The sequence below is a fragment of the Pectinophora gossypiella genome, chromosome 4, assembly GCF_024362695.1.
Source record: "Pectinophora gossypiella chromosome 4, ilPecGoss1.1, whole genome shotgun sequence".
In the NCBI taxonomy this organism is placed as follows: domain Eukaryota; kingdom Metazoa; phylum Arthropoda; class Insecta; order Lepidoptera; family Gelechiidae; genus Pectinophora; species Pectinophora gossypiella.
Window position 1 is genome coordinate 15,632,124 of NC_065407.1, and position 18,121 is coordinate 15,650,244.

Consider the following 18,121-nt stretch of genomic DNA (forward strand, 5'->3'; position numbering starts at 1 on the left):
GCCGCTATTGATATGGAGTCCTAAGGTGGATATGATGAACCTCACGGTGACAAGGGATCAGCCCGTAACAATTATCCATCTTGCTAGAAGGGACACTATCTGTCAGGTTTCCAAAGAAAATCTACGTTAAATATAATTTATTAAAATCGTTTAAGATTCTTTACTTTAGCAGATTATTTTCCTTAAAAAACTATGAGATTTATTTCGAGGCATTTACTTAATAGATGACTCATTTCCTCTTGGCCGTGCCCTTTGTAAACCAGAAATGTTGGCGTGTGGGATTTCCCACAATTGCTTACGATTCGAGAATTCAGAGTACTTTCACCGTCCCTTTGACCCGAGCTTACTGGACAAAAAACAGACAGAATTATGACCGGATGGGAGCAAAAAACGATTGACTGATTCGTCCAAGCAACTGCACATTCGGTGCAAACGACATTAAACTAAATGAACTCCAAAGAAAGAAGAGCAAATTGACAGGGATGGTTTTGGAAAAAAATATATATTACTGACTTTTTAACGCAATAATAAATAAATTAAAGTTTCTTTAGAATTCACACTGTAAATAGAGAGTACGTAATATGAAGTGATACCAACTACGTTCGGGCCAAAATAAACAGCTGTGGCTTACGGTCTGGCAACCCTGCGGGGAGCGGCGGGGCCTTGACCAATGACCCAGTTAGTCCACGGACACCCCGCTCGATACCCGCCGTAATAGCGATCACACGAGTCTCATCAATGAACACCCATAATGCACCCACACCCTTGCATACATATCGACAAATTTACATTTTTATAACACAATTACACCAGCAATTATGTTATGCAAATGAAAAAAAATTGAAAAGACATTTAGTTCTCCCGCAATCAACATCTGAACATCAGATAATTTTCCTTTATAAAGTGCAAATCACGTCATTTGTCGTTAATGTAATTAACCGACCAAGGACCGCTAATAGCGTATTTATAAGCGCGTATTTCCAAGAACGTCCAAGGAAACTCATGTGATAGGCGGCGCAATAATTGCATTGTGTCTCGAGCTGTCGACCTTGGTGGTCGATCACGTCGATCGAAATCGAAATCACAGACGAAGGAAGCGCGCCTAAAGTTCGAGGCCGGTGGAATACCGGTCTAGTAGATACACCTGCACTACTTAAATATTACTATACAATTCCACACTAATAACTATTTGCCGTACGGTGTAAACAATATTAAACATTGAGTCGATTAGATTGGGCATCACCACGCATATTTACAGTCACACTCATAAATATCGGATCGAGGCGCAACTCTTGAAACAGTTATAAAAATAAGCACCGTTATAGCAGTACTTGTGATTCCCATGCGGCGGAAAACATACTTTGTACCGTGCGTGCGTGCTGGTGAACTAATGCGATTACTCCCTGGACGAAATGAACACGTTGGACAAACATCATAAGAAATTCACTCGACAACCACTGAATTATTGCCGGTGTTATTACATGGGCGGTTGCTGCTGGAAAGCCGTCGAAATGCCACTTATCGCCTTTAGGAAAGGTCTTGACAGCGTGCTTGGTTAATAAAATAATAGATATCAAAGCTAACTGGTTTGTTTCTGGACAGTGACACGTGTAAAAAAATTCAATAACTACGCTTATTGGTTGAGCTCATTTAATAGGATTTACAGGTTGCAGATTGGTCTAAGCTAATTTAGAAGAATCAAAACAAAAGGAAAAGTAGACTGACGTCATGCCACGTCGAATCGTTCTTAATCAGTTTACGACATAAATAATGATTCGATTTCCTTTAAAGTTTAGTAACACTTTCGACAGGATTTGTCGATATGGTTATGAAAGTGAAAGAGGAGATGGTAATGATAAAGCTCGTATGACGCACGTGAAACGAAAGCCAGTCGAGCCATTTACAAGTCACGACAATAAGCCACGAAGGTACACAAAAACAAATACATTGTGGAGCGCGTGAAACGTGGGAGTATCACGTATTATATACCTAAGCTTTTGTAACAATGTAGGTAGGTACTAGTGCTACTACCCAGCCAGACTGTAGTAACATACCGACACAGATACTGTAGTTATAGTACACAAAGTATGATGCAAATCAGATAAGCTTCTGTCTCTGTAATATCTAACAGGAAAACAAAAGCTACACGTCAGGAAAAATGCAGTCAGGTTTGATTTTTGTTCTTTTTACAATGAAGGCTTGTCCGTTTAGCGCCTGTTGATTTTCATACAGTTCTACTAAGTCATGCCTGGGATGAAAAGCAGCATTTTGCACGAGTTATTCACACAGTACGTGTGTAAATACAACACAAAATTAGAATAGAGAACGTAGATTTAGACTCAAACTAGGCAACCTTGATTTGGACATTGTGTAATTGCTAAATGTCTGTAGGCGAACCAGTTGCACTAATTTACAATGAAACTAATTAGGTGCTTTTTATCAAGTTCATTAGCTCACGTACCTACCTATTTTATTTTATGTTTGAAACTTTACAATCATGTCGAATTACGTGCCTAGTTACGGATTAATGGTTTGGTTTATAATATAAATTGTAAATGTAATAAATAAAGAGAAAGCCCAGGTTATACCACAAGAATCATAATGTATTTTAAATATTTTTACAACTCGTGCACGGTTGTTAACGATGGAGTAGAGGCAAAATTGGTACTTGTAGCCATTTAAAGGTATATTCATACGCCGAAAAACATCTTAAGGTACCTATGTTACGAAAGTGGTTTCACTTGTATAATAGTATAATATGTCTATGAGCTTCATAAAAATATAGCGGTGTTATGCAAATGGGAGCAGTTTAGACAGCTAGAGTAGTGAAAGTGCAGGCAGGGATCTGACGTCATATGATATAAGCCAACTGTTAGAAACCAATATCTTGGTTTTAAATAGTTTTAATCAGGACTCGTACAAAACGTTGCTAAATAGCAAGTACCCGCATCTGAAAGAGTATCTAATCTTTTCATTTGCCGTGAATACGATACAATGGTTTACCTAAATAAACACCTGACTAAAACCTATTGGTGTGTCCTAAAAGAGCTCATTCTGATTATAGAAACATTCTTTATTCTCATAAAATGTTACAGGATTATGGAGGTAAAGTGTTAAATTTTAACCTTCATGCCAGTCTGTTTATGGGGTAGGCAGACAAAACATGCAAGCTATAATGATCATAGTTATCTTAGAAAATGTACTTTGAGTTATGTAGAGATGGTAGGCAACTCAGAAGTTATCATAAGTAAATCATTATGATAATAATATCTGAACAGTATGTGTATGTAGTATGTATGTAGCAGAAATGTCTAATATTAATGTAATGAATGTTACCAAGCTGAATGAAACATCCCTTTATCTTGGTCCATTGTTTAAGAACTCAGACAGTGGCCCAGATATTGAGCACCATTATATTTCAACCAGTGATTGGCACTTGGCACACATAGGCACTCAAGTTTGTCTTCAATACATACTTTCTTATAAATTATTTATATTCTTTAAACATTTCTTGTTATATGAAACCAGTAGTGGAATATTTTATAAAATGAGGATCAACTTTTAGCCTTATATATAAATAGCTATCATTATATAATATAATATGCTTATAAAGTTTATATAGAAGAGTTCAATGTACTACATAATGATGTTTACTTAAGCACACCATGTTCACACATTTTTTTTATATCATGGTTAAAATAAACAGCATGTCATCATGAAGTACAACACTTATCCATGAATATTATTATAGAAGTGAAGTCATAGTACACAGACCATGGGCCCACCTTGTTTGAAAGGACTTGTTAGCGAACTTATACAAAGCTAGTTAGGCAAATGACTCAGCAATTGCCTTTTATAACTTGAAAAGGTTTGTTTAGGTAGGTGTAACAGGATGTCATTACTTTATACTATTTTATTTAAAACAATAATACTCACTTTTTGTAGACTCTGCACAATGAGTTGTTAATTCTCTTATCAGAGAGATGTCTCCGCCGGTCTTCAAATAAGTCTTTAATTGCAGTCACTGTGAGCACAAACATAACGGGCAGCATGGCCACCTCCTTGCCAAACGCATTCAGCTGCGGCACCCAGTTTAACAACACTATGAATATGAAGTACACATTGGCAATTCTATGGAACTGTTCGAACAGGTTCTTAGGGATGAATGATAAAAAAGTATATTTAGTAGTCCTCACTTTGTTACCACATCTACTACCGTTGGGATGGTCTTTGGGAGGCGTTTTTTCTGGCACTAGATGGTTGGGGGTGACGTTGAAGTGTCTGTTGTCAATGGCGAGCTGCTGCCGGCGCAGCATACGCAGCAGGGTCCGGCGCCAAGGGCTGACGACAGACGTACGGCGCAGCGTGTAGATGGAGTCGGAGCGGGAGGCCTGACGCGAGTGCACGCGCACGGAGCCCGCGCGCGGCTGCGGGCCGCTGGGCGGTGGTTCGCGATGGCCGGGCGGCAGGATGAAGTCGGTGCGGCTACCGGTCCGGCTGTGGCCCGAGCCCGCCGGCCGCCCGCCCTCGCCGATCTGGCCGTGCGAGAGCGCGCGCTGGTGGCCGCGCAGCGCCGACTTGAGCGGCCGCGGGGGCGCCGCCGCCGGATTGCCCGCCAGCATCGGCGTGCCGCCATGGCTGATGGACCTCGAGTGCCCCTTCGCTTTCGGAAACAAATACGTCTGCTCCGGCGCACCGGGCAAACTCGGTATGGCCGAAGCAGTCTCTCCGCTTCCCTCTGTTGACATTTTTACTCATCTGAGAAGTGTTCCGTCTTCGTTTACCTTTCATTTAAAATATGCGAAATATCCGCCGCTATGCTGTGTGATTTCCACTTTTCAATCCGTGATCAGAGTACGGTAAAAACTGAAACATATGGTTTGAAGTCATCTGTTCACTATTTCACACATCACTCTACCTCACTCGCGAGATGAAACACTAAACACTAGAATTAATTTCAGCATAAACACAAAATTATACATTCCTTGGAACTTAAGGAAAAACTAGTGTTGACCGCCACGATGCAAACGGTGGTTTGCGTGCATAAGAACAAAACTTGAAAACAAGCTTGAACGAAGCTGCTGACCGGCTGACACTGACAGAAGTGAGCTGAAGTTGAATGACAGCGGGAGAGGGGGACGAAATGACGAGGACTGGGGTGCGGGGTGACGTTAACTAGAGTTGTGACGCTTACACAGTTAACGTTATGTAGATTTTTAATGGATTTTTATTATTATGTCTCTGCTTGACTTCTACACATCCTTGGCCCCAGATTTTTTGTACCACCGTTCTAGATTTGAATAGATTTTTGTTTAATAATAATTGTTGTAAATATTTTGCTACCATCACGATGATAAAAATATTTAAAAATTCGCGTGGTTGATTACACGTTACGCTGTGCGCACGCGGTATGATTGCAATATTGCAGTTTTAATGTTTTGATTAAGTCTTTTTTATATAAAAATTGTATTTCATAATGCACCTATAAAGTGATGAAGATTTACATTATTACGTGAGATTAGGTTTCTATTATTTGTTTTTTTTCTGGGCAGTCTTTACAGATATTTGTAATCATTATGAATAATTTAATGTAATGTGATTTTAATTCATAATAATACATAATGTGTCAAAAAAAATTTTGATCCCAGCAAGTAGTTGCGTTTTAATATCGATTTCCTGTGCGTCAATGTCCATACATTTATACAGAAGCACAGCGCTACCAGAAACTCGCGTTACCGAGTACCAGTACTGAGTGCTTCCGCTCAGTATAAGTAAGGCTTACAAAAATTGTGATTTCTAGTGATTTTTTTTAAATAGCAACTTCCTTGTTTTTAATGGCATTACTAGCAGATTTCTGGTTTCCAGTATCCCAGTAATCGACGGCCACATAGCGAGTACTGGTACTCGGTAACGCGAGTTTTTGGTAGCGCTGTGCTTCTGTATAAATGTATGGACATTGACGCACAGGAAATCGATATTAAAACGCAACTACTTACTGGGAGCAAAATTTTTTTTGACACATTATGTATTAATTTTAATTATGAATTATTTGGTATTATGGAAGTGTGTCAGGATCGAAGCAAATGGAATTCTATAGTCTCTGCTTACCCCGGTGGGAAATAGGCGTGAGTTTATGTATGTATGTATGGACATGTTTGCATAGTTTCCATTCAGTTCCTGGCTATTCAGTAATTGTAGTTACGCGAATACTCCGGTAGCCTCATGAAAGGCGCGGCTACGGCTGCAGTATTTTTGCAGTGTTTTTTGTGCGTTTGTAATTATATACTTGATAACGAAAATAAATAATACTTTAATATATCTAACATTATTGGCAGTAACAGGATGCTTGCTACAGCTCTATTGCAATGTTATGTCAGAGATGCCAACATTAACATTAAAACAACAACGAAAGTCGCGACTTTCAAAAACTATAACTAAAAAATATTTAGTTACTTCAACTATAACCACCACGTACTCAAATTATCCCGTTTATGGAACAAAATTGATTGTAAATTTAATGAAAAGCTGATTAATTATCACTTTAGTTTAGTTTCATCGAAACGTTGTGACTTCGTGTCATGATTACGATGCTGTATTTTTTTATATTCTAATGTTGGTATTAAACCGTCGACGTCATCGCAGGCGGACATATTCGTTCCGACATTTTGACATTTATCTCCCGGTTGCTGAATTCAATTGGATTTTTCTCTTACTTCTGTGTACTCTCCTTTCATCATGGATGAAGAATACGACGCAATCGTTCTTGGGACGGGCCTCAAGGAGTGCATTCTCAGTGGAATGCTCTCTGTCTCCGGCAAGAAGGTATTGCACATTGATCGTAACAAGTACTACGGTGGTGAATCTGCGTCAATTACCCCGTTAGAAGAGCTGTTCGCAAAGTTCAACGCACCGGCGCCGGACGAGACCTACGGTCGAGGTCGCGACTGGAACGTGGATCTGATCCCCAAATTTTTGATGGCAAATGGGCTCCTCGTGAAATTGCTCATCCATACGGGCGTCACCCGCTATCTGGAGTTCAAGTCTGTGGAAGGCAGCTATGTCTACAAGGGCGGTAAGATTTCTAAAGTCCCCGTGGACCAAAAAGAAGCTCTTGCATCGGATCTTATGGGCATGTTTGAGAAAAGGCGTTTCCGTAATTTCCTGATCTACGTCCAGGACTTCCAAGAAGAGGATGCTAAGACGTGGAAGGATTTCGATCCTAGCCAAGCAAATATGCAGTCACTGTATGACAAGTTTGGCCTGGACAGAAACACTCAGGACTTCACTGGGCATGCCCTGGCTCTGTACCTGGATGACAGCTACCTTCAGCAGCCGGCTATACAAACTATTCGCCGCATTAAATTGTACTCCGATTCTCTCGCACGGTATGGTAAATCGCCATACTTGTATCCCATGTATGGACTTGGTGAGTTGCCTCAGGGCTTTGCCCGTCTTTCTGCTATTTATGGAGGCACTTATATGTTGGATAAGCCTATTGATGAGATTGTGCTGGGAGAAGGTGGCAAAGTTGTTGGTGTCCGCTCCGGCAACGAGATTGCAAAATGTAAGCAAGTGTACTGTGACCCCAGCTACGTTCCTGACAGAGTCCGCAAGAAGGGCCAGGTCATACGCTGCATTTGTTTGTTAGATCATCCCATTGCTAATACAAAGGATGCACTGTCTACCCAAATTATTATTCCTCAGAAGCAAGTGGGCAGACAATCTGACATCTATGTGTCGCTGGTGTCGTACACCCACCAGGTTGCTGCTAAGGGATGGTTCATTGCCATGGTCTCCACTACTGTTGAGACTAATGACCCTGAGACTGAAATCAAACCTGGTCTGGACCTCCTAGGACACATCAGACAGAAGTTTGTGTCTGTCACAGACTACTATGAGCCCACAGATGATGGCAGCCAGAGCCAAATCTTCATATCTGAGTCCTATGATGCTACCTCTCACTTTGAAACTACTTGCTTAGATGTGATTAAGATTTACAAGCGTGGTACTGGTGAAGATTTTGACTTCTCCAAAGTGAAGGTAGAGTTGGGAGAGGAAGACCAGTGAACAAGTCCTGTAATGTATATGTATATTGCTTGTTAATTTTAAATATTTGTTTATGAACTGTTCTGGCAACAATAATATTCATTAGGGTCTATTGGGTAAAGTTTGTAAGAGCTTAGATGTATTGGCAGTAGATTGTACTTGTGTAAAATGCTCACCCAAGTGGTTCCAGCAAACAATTTCTTTATTTTATTTTACCAAAAAATATGGCAATACATTGTTATTTAAAAGATTTTATTCCTCATTTAAGATTGCTTTTATTATTTAAGTATACAATGCATAAGTGATCTGCACAACTGAAGTGATGGTATTAGAATCGAACAATATGCATTCCACTTCCACTTTGGTACATTATTTGGTCCTGTAACCATATCATACTTGTAATATGTCGAAATTAGAATGCTCATTATACCTGTATGTTCTGTGTAAGATCATGAATAAAGTTATATAAATAAAAACGCATTTTTAGTTTTACTACCTGATCACAAACTTAACAAAATAATTTATCTTATTTAAATAAGTATAATTACACTTATTTGCAGAAATGCTGCAAAAATTTTTATGCAATTTGTTGGAATTAGTTCCGAATTTTTTTTGCTCCTAGTTTTATCACAGGTTCAATACATATCTTAGTGAATATACAAGATCATTTCTGCAGCCAATAAATATGTAGTCTCCGTATATTGCCGGAGAGGAGAATGTTTCACTTGGAAGGTTGTGCTCTGCTATTACCATGCCGTAGTCGGCGGTTATTACACATAATTTGCCGTTATTTGAAACTGCGAGAAATAATTTATCAGTCATCTTGCAAGGAGTCGAGTACACTGGCGATGACAGCGGCACCTTCCATTGTAGGCTGGGCTGGAAATTCTTCACGATTATACTGTACACGTGATTGTCGTGGCAACCAAATACCATCTGATATTTAAGTTTATCTATTTCTCGAATGCAGATGGACGAGAAAAGGTTTCCTTTTGCCCCTGAATACTTCCATATCTGCAATTTAAACAATTTAGAATTAGATTAATATTTATTTAAATAATGGCCCCGATTCCTGCAGACACCTAATTTTAAGTCATACCTGTCATTTTCCTATCCGCCGAAAAGGGACAGATGATTAACAACTGTTTATTTTAAAATGAATAACCCGGGCGAATAAAATAGGCATAATTTGACCTGAGCTGTCAACTGAGTTCTGTCGGGTTATTGGCCAAAATAAAATTTTGGAAGGGTTTTTTAAACTTCTGTCCAAAATTGATTTGTTTCATAAATTTTATGCCTGTCGATTACCCGTCCCTTTTCTTTTCGGCGGATAAGAAAATGACAGGTATGATTTAAAATAAAATTAGATGGTGTGTACTGAAATCGGCACCAATATCTCTTCTGATAAATTTTATTTAAACCCTATTTCTGCTGTTTTATTATGAAATACTCATACATAAGAGATTCGTTTAATAATCACTTAGAATCTAATGTCTCGACTACCATCTGCGCGACATAATACTTATGTCTTAAGAGAACATTTTGTGTTAACTTGGCAGCCCGTACCTTGATGCCTTTCTCTACTGTCCTGCAATGAATTTCGCCGCTGACTTCCGAGAAGATGACGTACTTGTCTTCATCATAGAGCACTGGGCTGGCGAACACTGGGCTCTCGAGCGTGCCACGCCAGGCCACTGAGTTGGTGGCCGTGTGGATACTGGCGCAGACTCCTGATAACGTGCCAGTTAGAATATACTCGTTCTTTGCTAGGACAAGGTCCGCTGATATAGCCTGGTCTGCCACTAAGATTATTTCTTTCGTCTTCCCTGTCTGAAATATCGAAGTGTAATGTTACTTTAGTTTTGCTTGCCTATTTAAAGTAGGTACTTAATGTTACGATATTTAATGCGGAAATATAATATTCTGTAAACTAAGAAGCTATTCAGACTAATATCGATTTTATTTGAAACGCTTGCATTAGATTCATAACACGACTATTGTGTTTATTAACGAGATAAGCGACCATATTATGTACACAGATAACAGCAACAGATAAGTCGCGTCTGTCGGTAAATTGCATTGATTATGAATAATACAATGGAAGTACAATGAAAAGTACCACAAGGTCGAGGCTTCGTATGTAGCCGTCGTAGGAGGCGATGTAGATGAACCCATTGCAGCAGGCCGCTTTGCTTTTGATCATGGAGCCTATGTTTTTCTGCCAGAGCACTTGGCAGGTTTCTATGATGAAGCAGACGACAGTTCCGTTGTAGGAGCCGACAACGCCGCAGGGGGGGAACCCTGGGTCATCGCTGTAACAGCACACGGCGGCTTCGATGCGCGACTTGAGTTCAATCGTGCCCACCACTATGCCGGTCATCGCGTCGATCACCACCACTCGGCCTGAATGACTGCCCACCGCCACGTATAGGTTTCTGAAATAACACATAATGTTGTTTATGTGAGGTGTGTACACAGACTCATAGAATAATAGCGATTATAGGTAATATTGAAATATCTAGAGGGGTTTTAAAAATAGAATTTCACACAACTGAAGAGATAAGAGAGAGACAACTGAAGAGTTGTGGCCACCACAACATGGCTTAAACCCTTTGGACGATGATAGAGGGAAGGAAATATTTAAAACGACTAATTAAGAGGACCCCTGACGAATCGAAACAATTGGGGTTGGGGTATTTATTCTTCACCACGTTGAATCACAGCGTGATGGTAGATAACTATCAATTCTTCAAGATGTTCTCCTTTAGAGTTTCAATATAAGAAAAATTTAATGGTAGGTATCGGGCCCAACAATCTTCGGAGTTGAAAGTGTAGACAGGTACTAATTTGACGGCAAAACATATCAAAGTATTCCACAATACGCGAACCGCCTACTTTGGATGTATGTGCTTGTAAATTCGCGGCCGTCTAGATCTCATCCTTATGAGTTGACAACTGTTTTAACAACACTGAAAGGATTTTAAATCTGAAAGCTGAATCATCAAGGAACTAGTCCTATACAGATTGTGGACCTAAAGATTTCCATCATACAACAGGATTAGCTCCTGCTAATCCTAATGACTTCTCAGTCATACCTTAACAAAAGATCCTTAAGAAAAGAAAGAGAAGAAATGACAACGCACTAAACATCCGAAGATTCGAACGCAAAGACGTACATGAAAAAAAGTGGAAGAAAAGTGCCTCTCTGTTACGTCGCGCGCACCCTATTTGCGAAAAGATTTCCTGTACTTTGGCGAATCGATGGCAACTCAATAATGTCATGCCAAGAACATTATGAAGATATGGAAAAGACTACAGTCACCTGCTTAGTGTTAAGGGAGGAATTTGTGCTAAGTATTAACGTTTAATAATATGAAAGTAATCGTGTAATAATTACCAATTTAGCCTAACATATACCTTACTATGTAGATGAAAATCGCTTTGTTGACCCTGGGTCTTCGAAGTTATATGCTGAGCTAAAAACCCGTTTTCCTGTAATTTATCTTTTATTTTATTCGTTGTTTTGTAATGTGTCTTTGTTATAGGTAAATAAATACTTTATCAGATACATGCATCAGTAAGTGCAAGCAATTAGTTATAGAAATAGGTATGAATGATTCATTACCCAAGAGAGAGAAAAATGTAAAAGAATGTATTTATTCAAAGAATATTATTATGCCTTTCAACAAAGCTGTCTGTGTGTTTTTTATATCTACGATTACTCTATACTCTAATTTTGGCGTCACGTATGTTCAGTGTTCCCTCCAATTAATTTGAATGTTACATTGCAGAAGAATGGTAAAAGTGGTATTATGTTCATGTATTCATATTCAGGAAATATACCTGGAATTTAACAATATAAGATTAATATTAAAAAAGAAATACGACAGAACTTACAGGCCAGTTTGTAACAAAGCAGGTGAAGCATCAACACATTTTCCAGTATTGTATGTCCACATTTCAATAAATTCCAAAGGAGCACTAATGGGGCTGTTTAATTTTTTTTTAGATGGTATAATATCTGTGACTGTGACACTCTCAGATTCAGACACGGAATTTTTAGATTTCTTTCTTTTTTTTGGGTTTTCAGCTTCAATGAACACTTCTCTTGTAGCCAAGTCCATGATTTCATCAATAGACTTCCTATGATTCATTAAATGTGGTAGGAGAAATTTACCAAAATCAGGGTTTGTCAGAGATATGCTGTTGCACATGGTCACTGCGAGGAAGGATGTGCCACCGAGGCTGAAGAAGTCCTTACCTTTAGCATCATCATATGTGCCTTTAAAATTAAGAACTCTTTTAAGTTCATTTAACAATTTAACTTTCAATGACGTTGTGGTTAATGGAGTGCTTTGAAATTGGTCATACATTTTGGCTAATAATACCTTGGAAATTTTGCCATGTGAGTTGACAGGCATATTGTCTACTCGTATTATTCTGTCTGGCCAGTGCTTGTCATCAAGCTTACACTTGAGGTAGTCTGACAAGTCTTGGCTGCTAAAGGTCTCTGAAGAGTAGTACACATGCAGGACTTTGGGTTTGGGCAACCAGACACATGAACATGTTTTGATCCTGGGGCACTGCATGACAGTATTTTCAATGGATTGTAGATTTATTTTGTGGCCAAATCTCTTGATGACGTCGTCTTGACGACCTCTGTAGTACATGGTACCATTTTCCACTTCAGCTAGATCTCCAGTGTCAACAAATTTTAATGAGTTAATCTCGGATCCGGCAGCATCTGATCTATTCAGTATGAAACATTTCCTGGTTTTGGTCACTGTAATGAAGAAGAATGAATGCAAGTTAGTGCAACTTTCATTGTTCGCTTATTCTCTCAATTAATAAATTGGGTACATAACAGTAATATAAACCCAACATAAGTAATAATACTGCTTTTTGGGTTTGCCTCACTATTCAATTATACTTTGAGAAATAATAAACATTTTTTAAATATTTATTTGTTATACTCACATAAAACAATTTTGCCTAAAGATTTTTCACTGCTAGGCTCTTTTTCTACTACAACTTTAGTTTCTGAAAGACACCTCCCAAGTGGGACCTCTCGGTCTTGTGATATCTTGTCCAGGTCTAGCTCGGCTACACATGCCCAACATGACATTTCTGTGACACCATATAGAGCAAATAATTTTGTCCCATTATTAGCATCTTTCAACTCTTTTAATCTTCTCACTCCATTCAGTGGTTCTCCTCCTAAAGCCAATATTTTCAGTGGAGATTTGGCACTTAAAACCTTATTTCTGATTTGAATAGTTGAAAGTTGAAAGAACAATGATGGTGTTGTTTGCCAGACAGTCACAGCATGTTGCGAGTTGCTGGGAAACAAGATGTCCACCTTTGTTGGTGCTATAAGGAGAGATGCTCCATTCATACATGCCAGTAATATTTCTACCATAGAAGGGTCAAAAGTTAAAGGAGTGGAAAAATATATTATATCATCTGGTGTGATGTGAAATAGGTTAGTTAAATCCTCTATGTTAGGTTGTATGCACTGTACAGGCACTTGAATTTTCTTTGGATCTCCTGTGCTGCCAGATGTCATTGCTATAAAGGAGTGTTCTGGGCTAAACTTATAGCTTTGTTGAGGTGGAGGCCCATAGTCATAGAAGCAAATACTCATTCCAAATACTGAGAATGTCCTATCTGGTTTCCGGAACAAGGTACTGAGGTTGTCGGAGTCATCCTCTTCCATAATTGAGATGATGACAGTAAAACTCATGTCTTCTATGATGGAGTCGACGTCTTGCGACGGATCCACGAACATGAACGTCGTGCAGCATTTGTGGGCACTGCAACATTGAAAAATAAGTATGCATAATAAAGTTTCATAAAAAACATGTACAAAGCAGATAATATAAATACTTACGCAGCTATTACACATGGTACTATAATGTTTGTCTTGGAGACCAGTCCTATGACACCCTTGTTGCAGTGTAGTTGCTGCAATTGTTGCGATATGTACTCACACACTCCATACAACTCAGAGTACGTGTAGCACTTGTACTTATTGTCCTGATACAGTCGCACTGCTACTCTGGACGGGTGCACCGCGCAAGTACGCACGAAAACATCGTAGTAACCACGCTTATACTTCATTTTTTATTTTTTTAAAACGAAATGTTAGATTTATTAAAAACATGAGCTCACAACTACAACACTAGCAAATAATGTGAACTTATATGTGAGGTTAGGGGATACATTGTTGAAAATAAAGTATTTTGCTCTGTTTCCAAGGGTTATCTAGACTTTGTTTATTTTGAATTTTATTTTTCCTGCGTGCTATTGAACTATGTGCAGTGCAATGTCAGAAAGAAGTCTTTTTAGTGTGACTTTTTTTCTTTAGGTCAAACCTTTTTATATGTCGGAAATACAAAATATTTTCAATGAAAACTGGTATTTTATAATAGTTAAAATATAATAATTTTGTTTTCTTCTGTTTATTATTTTACATAAATATATTTAGTAATGATTGACAAATTTTTACATTCAAATTAAAATTTATACCTAGTTGCTACTATAAAGAACTCTTTCGGCATATGCGTTTCGTTTTACGCATAACGTAGTTTATCTTGCAAGGTTTATATATTTTACACGGAAATTTTATAAAGTTATTCTTAAAGAGATTTAAATTTGTTTAAATATTTTACTGAAGTAAATGTTGTGTGAAGCACGGATGCACACGTGCTCGCATGTATTACAACAATATTCAGTAAAACGCGCCGTTGCTGAAATATTACAAAGAAACAACAATGTTGTTACTCTACAATTACCCTATATAATGTAAAGACAGGGTTATGAATGTTCCTGGTTGTTGTTAGTCTTGAAAAAAAATCCAAGCTCTTTTATGGCCTAGAAAAGGAAACCTCGCGTAGTAGGTACTGTAGGTACCAGGTACCTACACGCAGAAAGCAATATTGTATGCCTTGGTGATTTTATGTTAAAGCAAAAAAATAAAAACTATTGAAAGCTACTATGGAAACTTTGAGAATAAAGTTAAACGACAATTCCAAGAAACCCGTCCACATCTTAACAGGGCAGAAGAGGAGAGAAGAGCAATTCGTGGGATAACGTGTCAAATATTGCGCAAAGGCTCTGCGGCGGAGCTGACCTAAAATGCGTTCGGCAAATGAACGGGCCCAATCAATTAGGGGCGGTCAGCGATCCGCCAGAAAAGAGGGCAGCGCGCGCGCTCTCTGAGGAAACTCGGGAAATGAGGGGCGGGGGTGAGAGCCGGCGGGCGGGGGGCCAGGGTGCGTGCGGCGCCGCATCGATCGCGCGCGGCCGCAGCGCCAGTCCGCCGGGGCGGCCGGCGAGAGCGCGCGTGTGATGCGCTGCCGATGATGGCCGGCGCTCGGGCGCTCGTGGCCGCCTGCTGCTGCTGGTGGTGGCTGACCATCGCAGCCGGTGAGTACTTGCCGATACACTATCTCACGTCCCCGTCCCTCAGTCTGACGCCTGATCAGCTGATCCCATTCCGGCTGATTTCGCCGACTCTTGATTTTCGCGATTTCCACCGTCCGTACATGTTTTCTCGTAGCCTTTTCCAGGAATACGGCGGCGCGTGTGCTTTATCCACGATCGCCCCTCGTTGAGGTGTCGCCGTCGAGCCTCCGTACTATTTAGTTTGTCTAATTGTATTATGGTTAAACTGATCCCTTGTGGTTTTTAACATTGTCATTATCGTTCTGCACGTAATACTAGCCTGAAAACCAAGTTAGAAACCTCGTAGGTCTACAGCGTAGTCAAGGTTGCCAAGAATTGAAAAGTTATGTCATTATAATCCTGACTAATGTTCTCGTATAAACTTATAGGTAATTGCAGTAAACTTTTCCAAACTTTTGACCAATGCGTATTGTGCGAATTTGACGTTGACCCTTTGAGGCTTGTTTAAAACTTTTTGAAGTTTTCTTTAGTTGCTAAGTTAAAATTAGAACGGCTGTGGGGTGCGTGGCATGATATTTGCCGCATGGGGGGAGTGACACTATATTGTCCTTGCGGGGTTACGTAACGGCCGAAGTGACATCTGCGTAAATATTGATCATAATCACGCCACGCCACAAGGAACCATGCAGCATGCATCTTAACACCTGCTCTGAGCACGTGGTTGCTGTGTATATACTTGGGTACCATGTTTTGCATACGGCTCTACCTGTACTTACATGATGTACTTAATATCAAAGTCCACTAACTAATCTCCTAATGTCCATGCTTGCTTAAGTCTCGATATCATTTTATTAAAATGTGATATAAAAAGTCCCAAAAATTGTGAGTATATCTATTATAAGTATTACATTTTCTTTTATTTTTGTGGTTAAGTCCGTCGTAAGAGAGGCTGAAAAAAAATTAGTAACATGGTTTTCGTTTGGGCGTAGAAAAGATTTAAAATAAGAATATTTTTTTCTTAATCTTATACTCTTCTGTAATATTTTAAAATATACAGTAGGTAATATCTGATCATACAAGTATAGTGTGTTATCTGCGGTCGGATTGTATAATAATAATATTAATTCCGTATGCTGTAACCGTGTATACTATGTACTTCTGTTTATCAATGCAAAACATACGGCTTTCAGCTTTAATGTACACTATCTATCATACGACTGAACTAACAAGATTGCATACAAATTACTATGATAATAGCGATAAAGCTATAATCGCATTCTGAACATTTGAACGGCGAGCAAACGAAAACTTTAAGGTCGTTTATTTTATAATGCATTTTAAATAAATGTATTAGTGAACATATCCATTTATATTAGTTTATGTTTAATATTCCATTCTCAATACGTTTATTGCATGTTCATTCTCAAAGTAACCTTAATAAGCAATAAAAATGCTAATCAGATCTTAATCCCCGTTAATCCCGTTCAAAAGATTTCAACGCGTGCACCTTCAACAATTAAATTTATTATTTTTTAATGCAAACACGAAAATATGGTAATCATATTTAATACTTTTGAAAATAAATGTTTATTGGTTTGTTTTTAAATATTTTAATATTTTTTAAGACATTTTATGAAATGAGGGATTTTCCAGGTTACTTTCACCAAAAACCATATAGATGACGTACAGCTTTACAGCTTTCATGTAATAATTACCTATTTTCTCATTATTCGGGTACATAATAATTCAAAAATACAATATAAGTAATGGCAGAAGTATATATAAAAATAATTGTTGCTTGATATTTGGATCAAATTATGTCGCTACCTATATTGTTCCGGTTTATATTGATCAGAATAATAATGGGTGGAAGATGTAATTGTGCCTGGGTGTAATAAAAAGGGTCATTATTTATACACAAAAACAAAGATAAAAGATGCATATTGTCTGTTATACTTACATGAAATTAGAAGGTTAAACGAAGGGAAATCTCTACAACGCCATCTATATTGTTCTTGAGGAACATAGCCTGAAAAAGTCCCTCATTCTATTTCAGTAGTTAAAGCAGAAACAAAGTACTAGGAATTTATATTTTTTTATTGAAGCAACTAATAGAATGTCCTACATTGATTTATATTCGTCGAATCGAGTTGATGTGAAAATTGAAGTTTTATCAAATTGGTCCATCGGGTCGCGACGGGCAGCGGAAAGCTATGCTATTTCCTCTTACATTTGTCTATTGGCCATTTTTTTAATATAACTCCGAAGAGAAGTAGGAAATATTACATAATTATTTTTTTGACGTGACTTTTAGTCTCGTGATTGTAGATATTTGATCGCTTCTGTAAAAAAAAATGGGCGGACCCCTGTAAAACGGGATAACATCTTCTTCTATCTTATGGATTAGGAGATGGATTATCAAATGTTCTTTATTTCATCATAAGTACAACTTAATTAAGTACAAGCTTATTATTGAGCTGACAAAGGCCCCTGACATGGCTCATGTAACGACTACTATCTTACATCAGTAAGTAGTACCCGGGACCAACGGCTTAACGTGCCTTCCGAAACACGAATCATCTTACTTTCGGACAATCGGGTGATCAGTCTGCAATGCCTTAACCAGATCAGAGCTCACAAAGTTATTTTTGTGATATGTTCTCACCAG

The 18,121-nt window shown here is 38.6% G+C and overlaps 4 protein-coding genes across 4 annotated transcripts in view; 2 read left to right on the forward strand and 2 right to left on the reverse strand.

Moving 5' to 3' along the window:
* LOC126382337 (phospholipid-transporting ATPase VA) overlaps nt 1-5,103 on the reverse strand; it is a 99,898-nt gene extending 94,795 nt beyond the window's left edge. The window contains exon 1 of the mRNA XM_050032142.1: nt 3,937-5,103. Coding sequence (XP_049888099.1) covers nt 3,937-4,748 — 812 coding nt within the window. The 5' untranslated portion in view covers nt 4,749-5,103. The remainder of the gene's footprint in view (nt 1-3,936) is intronic.
* Nucleotides 5,104-6,618: 1,515 nt separating this feature from the next.
* On the forward strand, nt 6,619-8,526 carry LOC126382380 (rab GDP dissociation inhibitor alpha). Its single transcript, XM_050032217.1, has one exon. It carries the CDS (start codon nt 6,736-6,738, stop codon nt 8,065-8,067), a length of 1,332 nt encoding a protein of 443 aa, XP_049888174.1. The 5' UTR covers nt 6,619-6,735; the 3' UTR covers nt 8,068-8,526.
* On the reverse strand, nt 8,284-14,376 carry LOC126382342 (beta-alanine-activating enzyme). Its single transcript, XM_050032148.1, has 6 exons — nt 13,937-14,376; nt 13,024-13,859; nt 11,944-12,829; nt 10,166-10,481; nt 9,613-9,876; nt 8,284-9,060 (listed from the first exon to the last, which is right to left on the reverse strand). Exons 1-6 carry the CDS (start codon nt 14,164-14,166, stop codon nt 8,674-8,676), a joined length of 2,919 nt encoding a protein of 972 aa, XP_049888105.1. The 5' UTR covers nt 14,167-14,376; the 3' UTR covers nt 8,284-8,673.
* Nucleotides 14,377-15,374: 998 nt separating this feature from the next.
* LOC126382429 (protein kinase C-binding protein NELL1-like) overlaps nt 15,375-18,121 on the forward strand; it is a 75,445-nt gene continuing 72,698 nt past the window's right edge. The window contains exon 1 of the mRNA XM_050032309.1: nt 15,375-15,474. Coding sequence (XP_049888266.1) covers nt 15,408-15,474 — 67 coding nt within the window. The 5' untranslated portion in view covers nt 15,375-15,407. The remainder of the gene's footprint in view (nt 15,475-18,121) is intronic.

What these genes read in the sequence shown, in the direction of transcription:
- LOC126382380 (XM_050032217.1), top strand. Translation starts at nt 6,736, where the DNA reads ATGGATGAAGAATACGACGCAATCGTTCTTGGGACGGGCCTCAAGGAG.
- LOC126382342 (XM_050032148.1), bottom strand. Translation starts at nt 14,166, where the DNA reads ATGAAGTATAAGCGTGGTTACTACGATGTTTTCGTGCGTACTTGCGCG. An exon ending in GTACCATGTGTAATAGCTGC is followed by an intron (nt 13,860 to 13,936) that starts GTAAGTATTTAT and finishes TCAATGTTGCAG; the next exon opens with TGCCCACAAATGCTGCACGA. An exon ending in TACGAAGCCTCGACCTTGTG is followed by an intron (nt 9,877 to 10,165) that starts GTACTTTTCATT and finishes TCGATATTTCAG; the next exon opens with ACAGGGAAGACGAAAGAAAT.